Source organism: Pezoporus wallicus, unplaced genomic scaffold (assembly GCF_028554395.1).
Source record: "Pezoporus wallicus isolate ANWC-B61680 ecotype Strahan unplaced genomic scaffold, APGP_CSIRO_Pwel_v1 contig_7684, whole genome shotgun sequence".
Lineage (NCBI taxonomy): Eukaryota > Metazoa > Chordata > Aves > Psittaciformes > Psittacidae > Pezoporus > Pezoporus wallicus.
Window position 1 is genome coordinate 767,354 of NW_026642638.1, and position 15,970 is coordinate 783,323.

At 36.6% G+C, this 15,970-nt stretch overlaps 1 protein-coding gene across 1 annotated transcript in view; it reads right to left on the reverse strand.

Moving 5' to 3' along the window:
- NFXL1 (nuclear transcription factor, X-box binding like 1) overlaps nt 1–15,970 on the reverse strand; it is a 47,430-nt gene that overhangs the window by 13,885 nt on the left and 17,575 nt on the right. Inside the window, exons 16-18 of the mRNA XM_057431056.1 lie at nt 9,746–9,886; nt 7,170–7,336; nt 6,355–6,424 (exon numbers count right to left, since the gene is read on the reverse strand). Of these exons, the coding sequence (XP_057287039.1) occupies nt 6,355–6,424; nt 7,170–7,336; nt 9,746–9,886 (378 nt within the window). The remainder of the gene's footprint in view (nt 1–6,354; nt 6,425–7,169; nt 7,337–9,745; nt 9,887–15,970) is intronic.

The following is a 15,970-nucleotide window of genomic DNA, read 5'->3' on the forward strand; positions in this document are numbered from 1 at the left end:
CACCACATTTAGTCCTGAAGTCCAGTTCTCCTAAAGGCAGGAGGACTTCACTTCCTATGATCCCCCTAGGACTGGATAAAGTCTTACCAGGAAGATAATCCCCCATTCTTTCTCCTTTCTATTGTTTAACTAAGGAGACTGTTCCAGGAGCATACTACAAGATGCAAGAGCTTTTTTTGAACTTCCAGCTAAAGTTCTAAACCCCTTAGCTCTTATCCTCACATTGAAATATTCCTCTACTGTCCTCCATAAAAGGCTCTTTATTCCCATAATATTCCTTTCACTTAATTTCAGCCAGCTTAACACAATGTTTCTTGAATATGGTAGCCACAACTGCATGTAATATTCTAAATGACACCTCAGCAGGAAGGACTTTGTACAATGCCTTAACTGCACCTCATTCTTAATAGAATACCTTCCCCAATACATCTTCAGCTTTCATTTGCATTTCTCTGCAGCTAATCATGTTGTAACAATAAGCATTTCTATTGTTTCCCAGGAGCTTATTCACATGCATGGTCTTAATGTTCTTTTCTGTATCTAACAACAGGCCCCAAATATATGTGTTATGGAGATGCATTTCTCAGTACCTTACATGCAGTTGTCACGGCTTGCCAACAGTCTACAGATTTTTATTAGAAAATTCCAATGTTTTTTGGAGCCATGGTCATTACTGAAAACAATGTAAGGTCAGGCATCAATCCAGTGTTTGGGAAAATTTCATCACTGCTAACATCTCTTGTTCCAACTTTTCATTTAGTTTTGTTGCTGTTGTTTTGGGTTCTTTTGGGTGGTGGGTTTTGTTGTTTTTTTTAATAATAATAAATACAAGCAGTTGTTTCCTTTAGCCCACTTTCATCCTTGTATTAACCCTCTTTTGTATCAGAACTAGATATTCAGTAAGTAGGACTGATTCAATTGCTCTGCTGAAGCCTTATATGGTAGATCTGATCTCCTGGCTTTATCTAGAGGGGAAAAAAATAAATTGGTCAAAGAAACAGTTTAGGTTTGTTCAGGCACAAATAAGCACCAGCAAATCTATTCTGTATTTTGAGAAGATGAGGGGAGAAACTTGTCTTTAAACCTTGTATGCTACTGAGGTCAGGCTACCAGTCATAATGGCTAGTGACCACGACCTTTGCAAAACCAATTTATTACTGCGTGACCTCTGCACAGTAAGACAGCCCTTCTCCTGGCTCCCTATGCAAAGCATCATACACAATAACACAGTCCAGTCTCACCTCCAAGTTACCACATGCTGGCCAGAACAATCCACGGCTAGAACTGTTACTTCCAGTTTATTCTTCCATAATAATTAAACACATTTCCATTTATAGCGTCAGAGACTAAACAGTCTTATAACTGACATGTCAGAGCTGCAAATTCAAGACTGTAACCCTCACCTCAACCTTCACATGCAGCTGCAGTGAAATTCTTACCAGTGCAGCAGAATTTGCACAGCCAGAGATATGCTTAATCCAATATTGAACCCCAAATTTACACATTAGTTCTCTGCACAGAGCTATACAGGTTCACATCCGCAGGCATGCAGGACAAGAATGAAGCAGGCAGTGTGACTTTCTTTTTACTCCCTCTGATGCAAAACCAGCATTAAAAAAAAAAAAAAAAGAAAAATCAAGAGGAGCAGTGAAATGAGTTTTCTGATCTCAGAAAACAAAACCAACGCTGCTGCTGCTTCTGCTCAATTCATGAGGCAGTGGGAAAGGATTCTTTTGCTTAAGTGTCCATGATGAGCTCCTTGGCACTAAACCAGAACCCCCTTTAGATCTTTTTCACCATATAAGATCTCTTGTCTTTGGATTAAAGACCAAAATATGTAGGCTTTATGTTTAGCATGGGAAGGACTTTAAAAGAAAGGGATTTATTCTACAGCTCTGAAAACAAACAAACAAAAAATCCTACAAGTATTTTTCCCATAGGCAATGCATTTACATCTTGACATTATGTGTGATGATGATAAAAGTCATCAACATTTATGGAGGTTTAACTGATCTCCACCAAAAGGTAATAGACAACCTGTCAATATACATCTGATAATAAAGAAAATAACCTGTTAATAAAAAAAAACTTTTGAGCACTTTTGAGCAACAGTCCTATTGTGGCTCAAGCCCAGCTGGTAATTCAGTACCACACGGTCTCTCTCTCACTCCCTCTCCTTCCTCCCCTACCACTCCCAGAGGGATGGGGAGGAGAATCGAAAGAATGTGACTCCCATGGGTTGAGATAAGAACAGTTCAGTAACTAAGGTATAACACAAACCACTGCTGCTACCACCAATAATAATAATGATAAGGGAAATAATAAGGGAAGAGAATACAACTGTTCACCACCCACCAACCGATACCCAGCCCGACCCAAGCAGTGATCTAGCCCTTCCGGGTAACTGCCCCCAGTTTACATCCTGGGCATGACGTGCTGTGGTATGGAATACCTCTTTGGTCAGTTTTGGTCAGGTGTCCTGTCTCTGCTTCCTCCCTGCTTCACCTCCTCCCTGGCAGAGCATGAGACTCAGAAAGTCCTTGGTCAGAGTAAACATTACTGAGCAGCAACTAAAAAACACTGATGTTATCAGCGTTGTTCCCAGGCCGAAAGTCAAAACTACAGCACTGCACCAGCTACTAAGACGGAGAAAAATGGCTGCTACTGCTGAACCCAGAAGTCCCAAAAACTATGTACAAAGATAAATTTATCACTTCTAAACAAAGGGGCAGAGGCTTCAGTTTAAAGGGTGGCCCTGCTTCCAGAGGTCTTATGAAAATCATCGCTACTTAATCCAGACACTGAGGAAAACCCTCTCCTTATGGACCAAAGCTGTGCATTTGCCTTTCAAAATTAAATTTTTGCAACCCACATTCATTTTTAAGGTATGTTTACAGAATTCCATTATATTTCCAGAATGCGTAATTAATTTCACTTCTTAAAAAGATATGCTGCTCTTAACATGTATGATACTGTCTCCACCACATTATCATGTTAAAATGAATTTATCCCAATCATGTCCCATATTTCACATCAAGACAGTAAAAGAGTGCACAGTAAAAGTACACTGTATGGTTATTTTGTCCAAAAAAAATACTAGTTACACAGAATAAAGTTTTAAACATAACCACAAATACTGATATGAATACATAAAAGATGAAAACTGACACACTGTAAAAGCTTCTATGTAAGAACTGCCCCATAACATCTGCAAAGACGACAAGAATTTAATCACCCCTGATTAAAAAAAAGTTAAATTTCCTTCAACAGGATATTTTGGGTTTGCTACCAAGCAAGAGAAAGAGCTTTTTAATGAAAGCATCTCATCCAATAGCTGTGACAATATAAAGACTTTGCTTACCCTGAAGCAGAAAGAAAATGTGAGCTGTACTGTATAATACTAGAAGTAATTTTTGGTGTTTTATACTGTAGCCAAAACAAAAGCATGAATCTTTTCAAGACTTTCAAGTTCCTGTTGTATTTTTTCAAGGCATTAGACAATGTAATTGATCTTCATAATCCCCAAATGTACCATGCTACCTGAAATTCAAACACAGCAATATAGTGTCTACCACAATCCATTAACCAAAAGGAAAAAACATCTCGAAACTAAGACTTCAGTAAAATACTGTATTGCACTGAACCTAAGTCACACTATGCTAAGTTTGGTGGAGTGACACTGCATACTCATTTTCAGTGAACAACAACTTCACTAAACTCTGCTAATGACCACCCAAGGTCAGCTTCTAAAACTCCCACAGAACACTGATTTGAAACTTACTTGAGGCAGTCAGGACTACACACAAAACATTTCAAATTTAGTTTTGGGGACACATATTTGTAAACTTATCCATCTTTTGGCCAAGTTGTCTGCAAGTTCTTGTCATAAATCCCCTCAATGGACTTGAGTTATATTTGCTGAGAAGAGACGGTGGTGACAGTGGCAGGGTGATGTCTGACAAGGCTGCTCCTTCAAATTGTGTTTATCAATGATTCCTTTAAAAGAGAACTATCAGCACAATTTCTGTGATGACACAGCTAGAGGATTTTCCCAAAGTTGCAGTGTATTTTTAAAAGAGATAAAATATCCCCAGCACTGGTCAGTATTCACAAAAAAGGGAACTAAATTCTTCTGAACAAAACAAAACAAAACAACCAAAAAAACCTGAAGCAGGACTGTACTAATACTTTTATGCTTCATAAAAACCAGTCAGAGCTAGAATCACAGGAAGGGAAGAGCATATATTTTTACATCATTAATTACACTACAAAGATTCTCTGAATAGCAGAGGCTGCATAAAACCTCAAGGTTTTCAAGGCATCTCTAAGAATGAGAATTTTAGAGTTAAATAAAAGCTTTATAAAACTGAAGCAGCCTCTGTTGTCCTAAGCTTTTTTCACATCCCACTGAATTAAGTAAAACAAGACATCTGTGGAACAGGGCAATTCTGAACTGCAAGCTGGAATTCAAGAGCACTACTAGATGGATTTTAAATCCCAGACTGAGTCTTGTGAATATGTCCAGAAAAATCACAACAGTTACATTAATCAAAGACAAAGATGAGATATGGGAGGGAGAGGGAAATCTTTGAAGAGAAGCTTAGGACAGGAACGCAGAGTTCAAGTTAAGAGATTATAACAGCTCTTGAAAATAAAGAGGAAGGAGTTTCAGAGCAAATAAACTCAAAGTAACAAAGAGGGAAATGGAAGGACAAAATTAAGAGGTAAATGGACAATGAAATTTATGTAAAAGTATTCCCCTGCCAGAAGACAGCTTTCAGACATCCAGATGAGAAAATGTTGACAGGCATATTTATTTACAGAAAAAAGTCATCAGAAAGGCAACTACAAATAGCAGAGGATACAAGTAGGCACAGCCTTCCTGTTGGGGTTAACACAATCTTGTCTGAAAAACAAAGGAACAGAGACACAAACAAGCAGGAATCCTGTGAACTTTTGCATTTACCCAAAACCAAGTTTTCTTGTAAAGGCAAGGATTCAAATTCAATGCTTCTGACACTGGAAAATAATGATCCAAAAGAAAAGCTTTGAGACTACATTTATTAGGTTAAGGCAGAATTCAGAACTACAAGTTATGAATGATGTAAGAAGACAGAAATCTCAGACTAGAGGACATCATAGGTAAACCTGTATAAGGGAACTGAGTGGAATCAGGGAAGGAGAACGGGTTGAATCAAATTATGAGTGCCAGCTAAATATTACATGAGACAAAGAGACTCAACTACACAGTAAAAGGCCAAACCAGAACAACAAAACAGTAAGTGATTATGGGATATTTTTCTTCAGTGCAAACATCTTTGTCAGAAATCCTGAGAAGTTTAGCAGTGGAAACATTTTCCAAAAATATTCCTGACTATTTCTTGTTTTCTACTTCATAAATTTTCTAACCCTGCAGTGTGAAATGGAGTGAAGAAACAGATACCACTCTGGCCATGACTAGAGAACAAACATACAATAATGACTGACACCTAGATTTCTGAAAGCATGCAAGCAGCATATGATAATAGTACTGGGAGGGACAAGGAAGCAGTCATTTCACCCATCCTTCATATCCAGTCATGGATAATACTGCTGTAAGGCAAATCCTGAAACATGTCTAAGCTCTTACTAATGAACATTTGGTAGCTTTTCCAACCAGCTCCTCTCCAGTTCAAAAAGCTTTATTACTCAGAAGCTATATTTAACATGAATCTTCCTTACTGATGCCTATATACACTGGTTCATAGTCTAAGCATCATGCAGTAAGGATAATTCTTCTCTTTTATAGCAACCCTTTAGATATACCCAGATATAATAGAAAAATTAACTGGCTTGTCTATTTCATGCTACTTAACATAGATTTCATTAAGGCAGCAGGGCATTATTAACTCATCTCACTCATTAATTATAAAATTTACCCTCCCCAAACTGTTGCACAGACAGGGATTACCAGACCTGCACTGAGACATGAAAAACTGCAAGCAAAATCCTCAGTATTTTTTTATAATCAAACAGCATCCCATTATTTTGAAGATATAAATTCAAGACCAGTTTTTAACCACATTACAGGACACACTCTTCTACATTCAACCTCATCTGCATGCTTAAAACATTCAAGCCATTAATGCCTTGGAGACAAATCTCTGATCATTCAACATAGCCTTCTAATTTGACAGCAAGACATTAAGAACTGTCCTCTTGAGTACAGTTCACCAACCACCTTCGCATCTATCATAAGGCATATTCACTTAGGCTAAGCTTCTCTAGCTTGTTTGGCCTATGAAACCGTTTCAAAAGCCTTACAAAATTCCACACACCCATCAAATCAAGTATTTCTTTGCTAATAGGGCTTACCTCTTTTGGACACTGATTTTTGCAGGAAATAAGAAGTTCCTTTTCTATTAAATCAGCACTTGTTAGTTTTCTGTAAAAGGAAAGACGTATTTGGGATAAATTCCAAATTAAAACCAACAAAAGTCAGTATGATTAGGGGCATTTTTAAAGTATATCTCACTGTAAAGGAAAGTACTTTCATCTGTCCACAGTCTGTGGGACTAATATAAACTACACCATTTTACAGACAAAACCACATGAATTTAGAGGATTTGAGGTACCTTAAAGAAAATGCACAAAGAAGAACATACATGCATGGAATGAATGTTTTCAGAGCAATACACAAAGGATAATGCTTAAATCCACAAGCCTTGTACTTAGTAAAGCCTAGCTTACCTTCTAGCCACATACATGATTAAAAAGGAATATAAATGATTACTAACACATTTTCCAATTAACTACAGTTTGAAGTGCACCAGTTGTAAAGACTCTGTACACTGACTACATTCATTCTAATTCTTGATATAAAATTCTTTATTTACTATAAAAGAACCACACATAGCTCAGACATTATGTAGATTACTATATATTTGCATAATTCAAAATATTGTAAAAATAGTTCTGCTCATGAGACTCTATACGTTTGTAATTTTAGCAGTAACACCAAATAAAACACTGACAAATTTTAAATAGAAAAAGACCCACCAAATTATGAATTAAAACTTTCAGGAGAAATTTTATAACTTGCTATAAGAGTATCTCCATCTCCTAACATTTCATATGGTTTCCAGTTAGTACCATTCAAATGAAAAGTTAGATGCAGTTCTGACACTTACAAGCATTCAATATATAGTATTGACAGTTTGCAGTGGCACTTTATTTTAAGCATCTGGAGACACGACGGGCAATCTCCAGGGTGACAAGGCAAAACACATCGGTGAGGGCAGCCGTGTGGCCGGGGCTTGGTACACTCCTCTTCACACTGCAAACATTCTGGACCTGCCTAACAAAATTAAAGGAAAAAAAAACCCTAAAGTAAGTGCCAAACATTTGTTTGTTAGCTGCCATCAATAACCTTTTACAAAGAAGAAAGAGTTGGGGTGGTTTTGCTAAGGGAACACAGATATTCAGTAAGATATTCCTCAAGCAAAAATAATTATTAAAATATGCTTTTAAAAGAAAAGCAGAAATGCCAGTGTTTGTCAGTCAGAGAAACAGTTCCATTTTGCTTCCTGGGCATAAAAGGATCTTCTAATATTAGTGCTTTGGAAAATTGCCATTAAGCCTGTTCATTGTCTATGGCAAATTGTTAGAAGTAATTTCATGTTCAGAACTAACTTTTCCCACCTACCATGTCATTGTAATACTTTAGTCATGACACACTGCTCTGTAATACAGGGGTGGGGAGATTTGTTTGTTTGCTTTTAAGAGGCAAGCTTTCAGTCATTCTATTTCCGTACGGGTACAATATTTTATATAATCTTCCATATAGCATTAGCTATATGGAGCTGCTGAGGTGTTGCTTCTGCTCCATACACTACACTAAGTCTACAAAAGCTGAGGTGTCATCCGCATTCTAGGTGGGTGCAATCAACATCAGCACAGTAGATCAAGCTCAATTTCTATTTGTATTCTTATCTTAATAACTTTTCCAGAACCCCAGTCTGCAAATACACACAGATTGATCATTACGATTTACCAACTGAACCTACTACATAGCACAGCATTTAAGGCCTGCCACCACATTTAAAAGCTCAGTTTTACATAAGTTAAAGACAATTTATCCAAGACTGAAGCTACAGCAGGCTTCCCCAAAAGGGCTAATTCCACGCCAACAATTCACTTTATGCTGCTCAAAATAACGGCGTAAGTATATAAGCCTTTAATAGTTTCCCCTCGTTTTCTTCCAGTTGCCTTTTCTTCTGCTTCCACAGTTGAACAATTTTTGCTGAAGTTTAAAAATGAACTTTTATACAATGAGCATTTACAAAACCTAACCCCTGAAAATTCACATCTAAGACAATAGCAACTGAAAGCAACTACAAAAGCGTGATACAAAATTTAACAGTACATAAAAGCAAACAGCTGGCCTTTCTGCAACATTTTCTAACAACATGCAGAGGAAACCAAAATTCCAGACAGAAAATCACTACTCGGATGTACAAGCAAGGAATTTAATCAGCCCTTTTCTGACTACAACTGCAATTTAGTCTACCAAAACAACAGAACAAAAGCTCTAAAGGTCAAAACCAACTTGAGTTTATAAAAAAGTCAAAGAACATTGAGGCATTAGATTTACCCATACTTCAAATGTACACAGATTCCAGGTTTTTGAGAGCCTATTGCCTCATTCAAATGGAGCTAGGAATAATCCTGGCCCATTCACATTTTAATTGGTTTAACTGAAGCAGTAGGCAGACAGCCTTTCATAACTGGAGATGCTTAAACAACTGTCACTCTTAGACTTTACTGATGTCACCCTATTGCCGTAAGTTATTCCACAATTGCACTAACAGCTCATACTCCTCAGACAAAAGTTCCACAATCATACAGCTACAATATACACAATTATTAGATGACAATACTACTTCTATAATTGGATTCCACAGGGATACCATCCTATTTAAGTTAAGAATGTAACAGTAAGTTAAAATATATTTGTTTTGTACCCAACTGAATGCTTGCTCGGTTTTCTAAGCACCCAGAGACTTGTAACATTTTCTTCAAGTAATGCTTTAAAAACTTAAAAAATTCTTCTCCTCCAAACCACGACTCTCTCAAACCACAAGTTATGTGCTTTTTGCCTACTCAAAACTAAAACAATTTTCAGCTTTGTAGTTACTTTTTTTTTGTTTCATATTATCTTCAGCAACTTACCCCTACATCACCTTAATTGCATAAATGACACTTTCTAATAGACACTGATAAACACGAGTATCTTTAAGAAGTCTTCACCTATTCTGCAACGTTTTCAAACTGCTCCTCTAAAGATTTTCTGGCCTCCTCAATCCATTTAAAGCTCTCCTCAGTAAACAGTTTCCCCAGTAGACTGCAAGTGCGTTTGTCGATAGGCATTATCGGTAGTTCAGTTAATCTTGACAGTTAAAAAAACGACTTCAGAAAGACTTGTCAAGGGTGTTAATCAGGTTTTGGTGAAAACAAAGTAATGCACGTCAATATAAACCAAAAAAGGGTGCAGTATTTGCAAAATATATAATACTGTCTCAGTTTTATAGTCTAAAGTAGTACAGATTATCTATATATCACAGCATCAATGGGAACAGAACACAGGCAAGTCTCCCATTGGAATGTAGAATAGATCCTGTGCTTTCCAGCTTATTTATTTTCCAGTTAAAACTGAAAACAATTTATAAAATACATAAAAACAAAAGCAAAAAGGAAATCAACCTACCTTCTTTCCATCTGCATTACTGTTCAATTTAGTAACATGATGACACTCTTTCATACAGGTATGATTCTGACAAGCCAGAAGCCGCCCACAAAATCTTTTACATGAGTAGGGATTTGCAGAGTGACATGGAAATGGACTAACCTAAAAGTTAAAAATAAATATATTTAAAAAATACATTTATATAGATAGTGCACATATACACACATGCTACACGTGCACTGTGTGTGATATATACATATACACACTGGGCTTTCACAGGGCTAATTGTGTTATGGTCATCATAAACCCAAATCATTTTACAATTCTACAAACAGAAAACAACCTGGAGGCTTGTTACCAACTCTATCAAATATGACCCCCAGGAGGGGGAAAGGGAAGAAGAAATGGTTCTATGACAGGACTAGGATTTATGTCTTATGATATATTTGTACTTTTTAATTTGATGTTAATGCTCCAGTTAATGGAGCTTTGCAGTACTATTTAGAGTAACTATTTAGAAGCCTTTAATCTTCATTGCTACTCAAACAGAGTGAAAACTCCTAACTTGGTTAATTAAGTTACTTCCCTAAAGTTGAACAAGTCCCTCCATATCACAAGTATGAGAGGAAACTGGCTGTTTCCATTTTCCAGCCATTACATAATATTCACATGAAAAGAATTAGTTTCTGTGATGCTGTCAAAAAAAAAAAAATTCTATCATGATAATTTCACAGACAAAACCAGAAATTATTTGTGATGTTATTACACAATAGGCTAATGTGACATAACTCACTGTGACTAGATTAAGGGTGTGATTTTGTGTTACAGTTTAAGATGACAGAACAGATTTGCACTGTACCCCTCTCTTTTCTCTCTTCCAAATCTACAGTCTTAATTGCACACTCCTACCACTTACTTTGAACAAGTCCTACCACACATCTGTCTTTAGAGCAAGACAATCAAAATGGAAGAAATTAATAGGAAAAGCTTCCTTGTGTTTTGCGAGGTTTGCAAGTGGATTGGTCGTACAATCAGGTGAGCACTGGAACTGAAATGAGAGAAGAGAGAATGGTCCCCCACAGGACAGAGTGAGGGACATTCTCCTTTCAGCAGTGTCCGTGTTGATTTCCCTCAATCCTAAAGCAAAAATATACAAAGTTGGATTTTAATCCACTTGCCTATAAAAATGCTTTCTAGCCTTCACCCAGAAAAAAGACTTGTATTCCACATCAAATCACTGCAAAATCCAATTAATTTCACAAGACTTCCGAACTCCTCATCCTGAGTCACCGAGACTCCATGAACAGGAGTCTGCATGCCATGCTGAAGACCAAGCATGGAATACACAGGAGAAAACCCTGAAGCTATCAGGTCCAAATACTCTCACATGCCTATGTCAGAGCTGAAGCTCATTATGCCGGCTAAAGCACCAGTACAGCCATAGCAAGTAATCTGAGTGTTCAGTTCATACAACCCCCTGCAAACATCCTACAACTCGGTCTCTGATGGCTTATACCATCCCGGTGACCAAGGAGCAAAAGCCAGTAACAGGCCTAATAAAAAGGGACTGAAGCAGAGAATATACCATACCCAGTGAACACACACTAATTACCAAAGCTTTTATTGTTCCTAATATCCTACCCTTTCTCCTCCTCCTCCATCTCCTTTCTCTGCCTTCCTCAGAGTCACAGCTTTCTTTCAGTAGCAACAGAAGTAGCCAAAGGACAATGGGAATTAAGGGAATGAAAGAAAAGTTGTACTAAACATGAAGATCTGCCACTGACCACTTACTTAGCTTTCCCTGCTTCCTCACTACCATTCCATTTTTTTATGACTACTGCTTTTGGTGTGGCTCAGGCAGTGACAGCAGATAAGGGGAATAATAGTAGATTAGATCTATGGTTGCACAGTTCAGCCACAGTGATGAGACCTTTTACCAGAAGTTAGTCTTCTATCAGATATGGACACAACCACCAGTGCCAGTTAAAGTGAATTAGCAGAAGCAGATAATGCCTTCTAGTGGCATCCCTCAAGTACACTGGATGCAATGCAATGTTGAGCAAAGCCAGGGTCAGTGGAGCATGCAAGCCAGCAAGGCAACAGTGGCAGCTTTCAGACAGCCAACTATGGAGAGCATCCCACCCCTCTGGCTATGCAGCATAGCTTCAGCTTGCCCCTCTTACTGACTTTCCTAAGTCTTGATACTAATAAATGGTAAGTCTTCTGGAACCAACTGACATGGTAGCAACAAATAAAGGAATTTCAATTAATTTAAACCTACATTATGTTTTCAAATTTTGTTTTAACTCCTTAACAAGTCAATCTGTTGTGGATATCAGTAACTAATCCAAAGGACAAAAAAAGAAAAAAGGTTTTGGAATGCATTTCTGAAATGGCTAAATGGAGGTTGCTACTCTTCCTACAAAGACAAATATCACAGAAGCCACAAACTCCAGGAGGCTGATGAGCTGAAGCATAACAAAAATGCAGATGACAACTAGAAGTATTTTATAAAATCTGACTGAAAAAAGAAAGAAAATAAGGAGGCATCATCATAAGAACACAGGTCTTGCACAGGATAAGGAAAGGACGACAAGAAAGAAGGACAAGAAAATGTTCAGAGGCTTTCCAGCACATCTCCCAGATGCTTAAAAGCAACTAACAGATACATCAACCAGCGTATGAAAATAAAAATCAAGTACAATCGGGCAGGGTAATTTTGGAAACATCTGTAAGATACTTAGCCATAAAGACGAATCTTATCAAGTTTTACATAATATTTTAGCTAAAGACAGAGTAATGATCTTCCTTCTATAAATGAAACACTAAAAAAAAAAAAAAAAAGCTTTTCAAAAAGCTAGAATAATAAAATAATAAAACAGCATTTAATGCTCCTACCGAAAACCCCCCAAACCAACCCTATTCAGCCTACAAAAAAAAACAGAAAAAGAAAAAGCAAGAAGAAAGAGTTCTATCTGCTAGGGTACAGCAAGACTGATATTACAGGATATTCAAAACAGTCATCAAGGAAACAAAACCAGAACATTTTCCTTCCCCTACAATGTTAATGAAATGAAGCAACTTCAAGATAATTAAATACAGTAGATGAACTAATACTATCTCCAGTTAAGATTTCCCTGTTTGTCCTAGTTTACCCTGCGTGGGATTTAATTAATATTTCCCCCCCCAAAAATGGATTTGGAACATAAACATTAGCTCTCATAATCTAAAAGACTACATGCATGCTACTGCTATAAAATGCCAATGCTTAGAGCAGTTCAAAGTAAACCATGAAGTTTTCATTTTGGGATGGCAGCAACTGTTGATGATATGTGATTTTTCTGACAGACAACCTGAAACAAAATTGAGAACTACTTTTAAGCACCTACAAATCCAAGAACAAAGAGTTTTAAATTTTTCTAAATATCTATAAAAACATCCAAAACTTACATGGAAAGAAATATTTAAAACAAGGCTGTACACTGTAGCTAAAAGAAATTCTATTTTTAGCTAAACCTTATACCTCTACTGAACACAGATTTTATACAATTACATCATCTGAAAAGTAGTTTTAAGTCTTCTGTTTCAAGTGATAAATTGCTTGTTCTAAATACCCAAAGAAATGTAAGAGCTCAAATGAAATCAATCTCCTAAAAATAAATGCCAAACTGAAATTAAAAGAAAAAAAAAAAAGAAAAAAAACACACCACCACACAGATCCCCAACAAAACAGCCAACTCCAATGCCTACACAAATCAAAATTATTGCTCAAGTAAAAATACAAACACAGTAAATTTGCTTATTATACAAGTCCTGAAGTATTTGCTTTTATTCTCCCTTCCTACTCATCACCTGCAGACAACCTGGTAAAATACAAGATGACTATAACTAGTTTCATTCCTAGGTCTTAACTTTTATACCTCCTCCATCATAGAATATACAACAACAGTCCAAAATAAGCAGCAACATAGCACAACTATTGGCCCCTCTTCACAGCAAAACCTTGCTTGAGAAAATTGCTACTTTCATCACTTGTGAAAAGTCCACATTTCCCAGTGAAAACCCCCTCAGGGGCTGAAACCTACTATAGGAGGGAAGTGTTCAGAAATACACACAACTGTTTTCTCTTGTTAACAAAAGTAAATTAACTTAAACAGGGGAAGTTTAGATTGGATATAAGGAAGAAGTTCTTTACTGTAAGGGTGGTGAGGCACTGGAATGGGTTGCCCAGGGAAGTTGTGAATGTTCCATCCCTGGCAGTGTTCAAGGCCAGGCTGGACAGAGCCTTGGGTGACATGGTGTCCCTGCCCATGGCAGGGGGGTTGGAACTACATGATCTTAAGGTCCTTTCCAACTCTAACTATTCTATCATTAGTTTGAGGCAAGATCACTTGTAAAAGCCAATGTAGCTGTAAAACACTGAACAGACTTTAAGAATTTTTTCCTTTCCAGAGATCTCAATAAAACATAAAAAGATACAAGACACATAAAATACACTGTAAACACTCCCTCACACATACATTAACAAATCATTCTTTTTGTTGACTGATGTCAAAATCTCAAATATTAGCACATGTAATTCTATGCCAGAAACTGCTAAACTTCAGCAGGAAGGAAGCACTGCGCTCTTGTGGCCAAGAGAAGGAACATTTAATCTAGAATAGCATCAATAAATAATTACAATCAGGCATAGACTAAGGGATTTTTCCTTATTTTCTATACTGAGCCATAAAGAAGACATGACCCAAAGCCATTGATTGATTCTGCCAAGACTAACATGCAACAGAGAAGGGATTTTTTTTTATTAATTCTGAAATAAGTACTTATAAATATGTAGTAATTGGAACCATTTTCACTAATAAGAACCACCATATAGTCCTCTGTTACGGAGAAGGACATAATCGTCACAACAATGTACATCTGAATAGCACCAAATCAGTAACATTGTCTAGAGTAATTTATATATTGGGTCAATTGACCACAGGCTATATTTTGTTTATACATAAATTCATGAGAGTTAGGATGAGATTTGACTATGTCCTGTCACAAAACATGTCACTGACTCAATAAAACACTGGCTGATACACCTTCAAGTTTTACTGTAGAAAACAAAACCAAAACCCAGTTGTTTCAAGAACAAATAGGCACACTTGTTCTCTTCATCCATTCTGAGTACACATTCTTCTTTAGCAACCAACAAGGTGTCAAAATAGCTCTATGGAAGCTGTACTCATGGCTTTGCTGAATTAATAAATGCCCTGTACAAACAGACTGTGGACATGTAAACTTTGTTAACAGCATTTGTAGATGTTGCCACCGCATAATTGAGCCACCATTGCAACACATACAAAAAGATTATTAAATAAAAAAGGGAAGGGTGTCTTTAAATATCTAATATTTGTTCTTCAGAATTTTTACTAGCTTAAAATGCAATTAGGTTTGTTACAGTATTATTAGCTATGCTTTGACAGTGTATTTTATTCAATTTGATAGTAGATTTTATGCCAGACTTAATAGTAGACAAAGCCATAATAGCAATAGGGATTTTTTAAAGATTAGTTTACCAAAACAGAGAAAAAATGAGCTGACATTAGATTTCCTAACTTTTAGAAATTACTGTGAATAATGATGATGGTTATTTAGCTTCAAGGGTCACTTAGATTTTCTTCTCATGTAAGCCAAAACAGACAATGACTTAATCCAAAACTGGAGAAGGCTGCACACCAGCAAGACCAGCTAACAAGTAACACTAAAAAAGTTTCCACGACATTGTCTGATTTCATTCATGCATGCTTAGATCCAAGTCACATGAGAATTTTAATTTCCCACACTATGCTCCTTATCCTTTTATAATAAACATAGCAGTTTCTAAGACTGAGGAAAGTGTGTTACAGGAACAGAATAATAACTATAGAATGAAGGGAAAAAAAAAACAAACAGAAGTATACACTGAAAAGAGCTCTCAAAAAAATTTAAACACTATTTAAACTATTTTAAAACTGCAAGAATACACAAATAGCTTCATAAATCTTGAGTTTAAATTTCTGTCCAAGAGTTCAAAAAAGTCAAATAGTTATATATTCTCCAAAAAGGAACTAAAATATTTTCCCATATGTAAGCCCTTGTGATAAGGTACTTCATTGGTTTTAAAATATGAAAAAGCATATATTTCTCTTAAGACTTTTTTTCTTTTTTTGCAAACTGACAAAGTGAGATGTCCTTCATATTCCATTTTAAAAGGCAGTT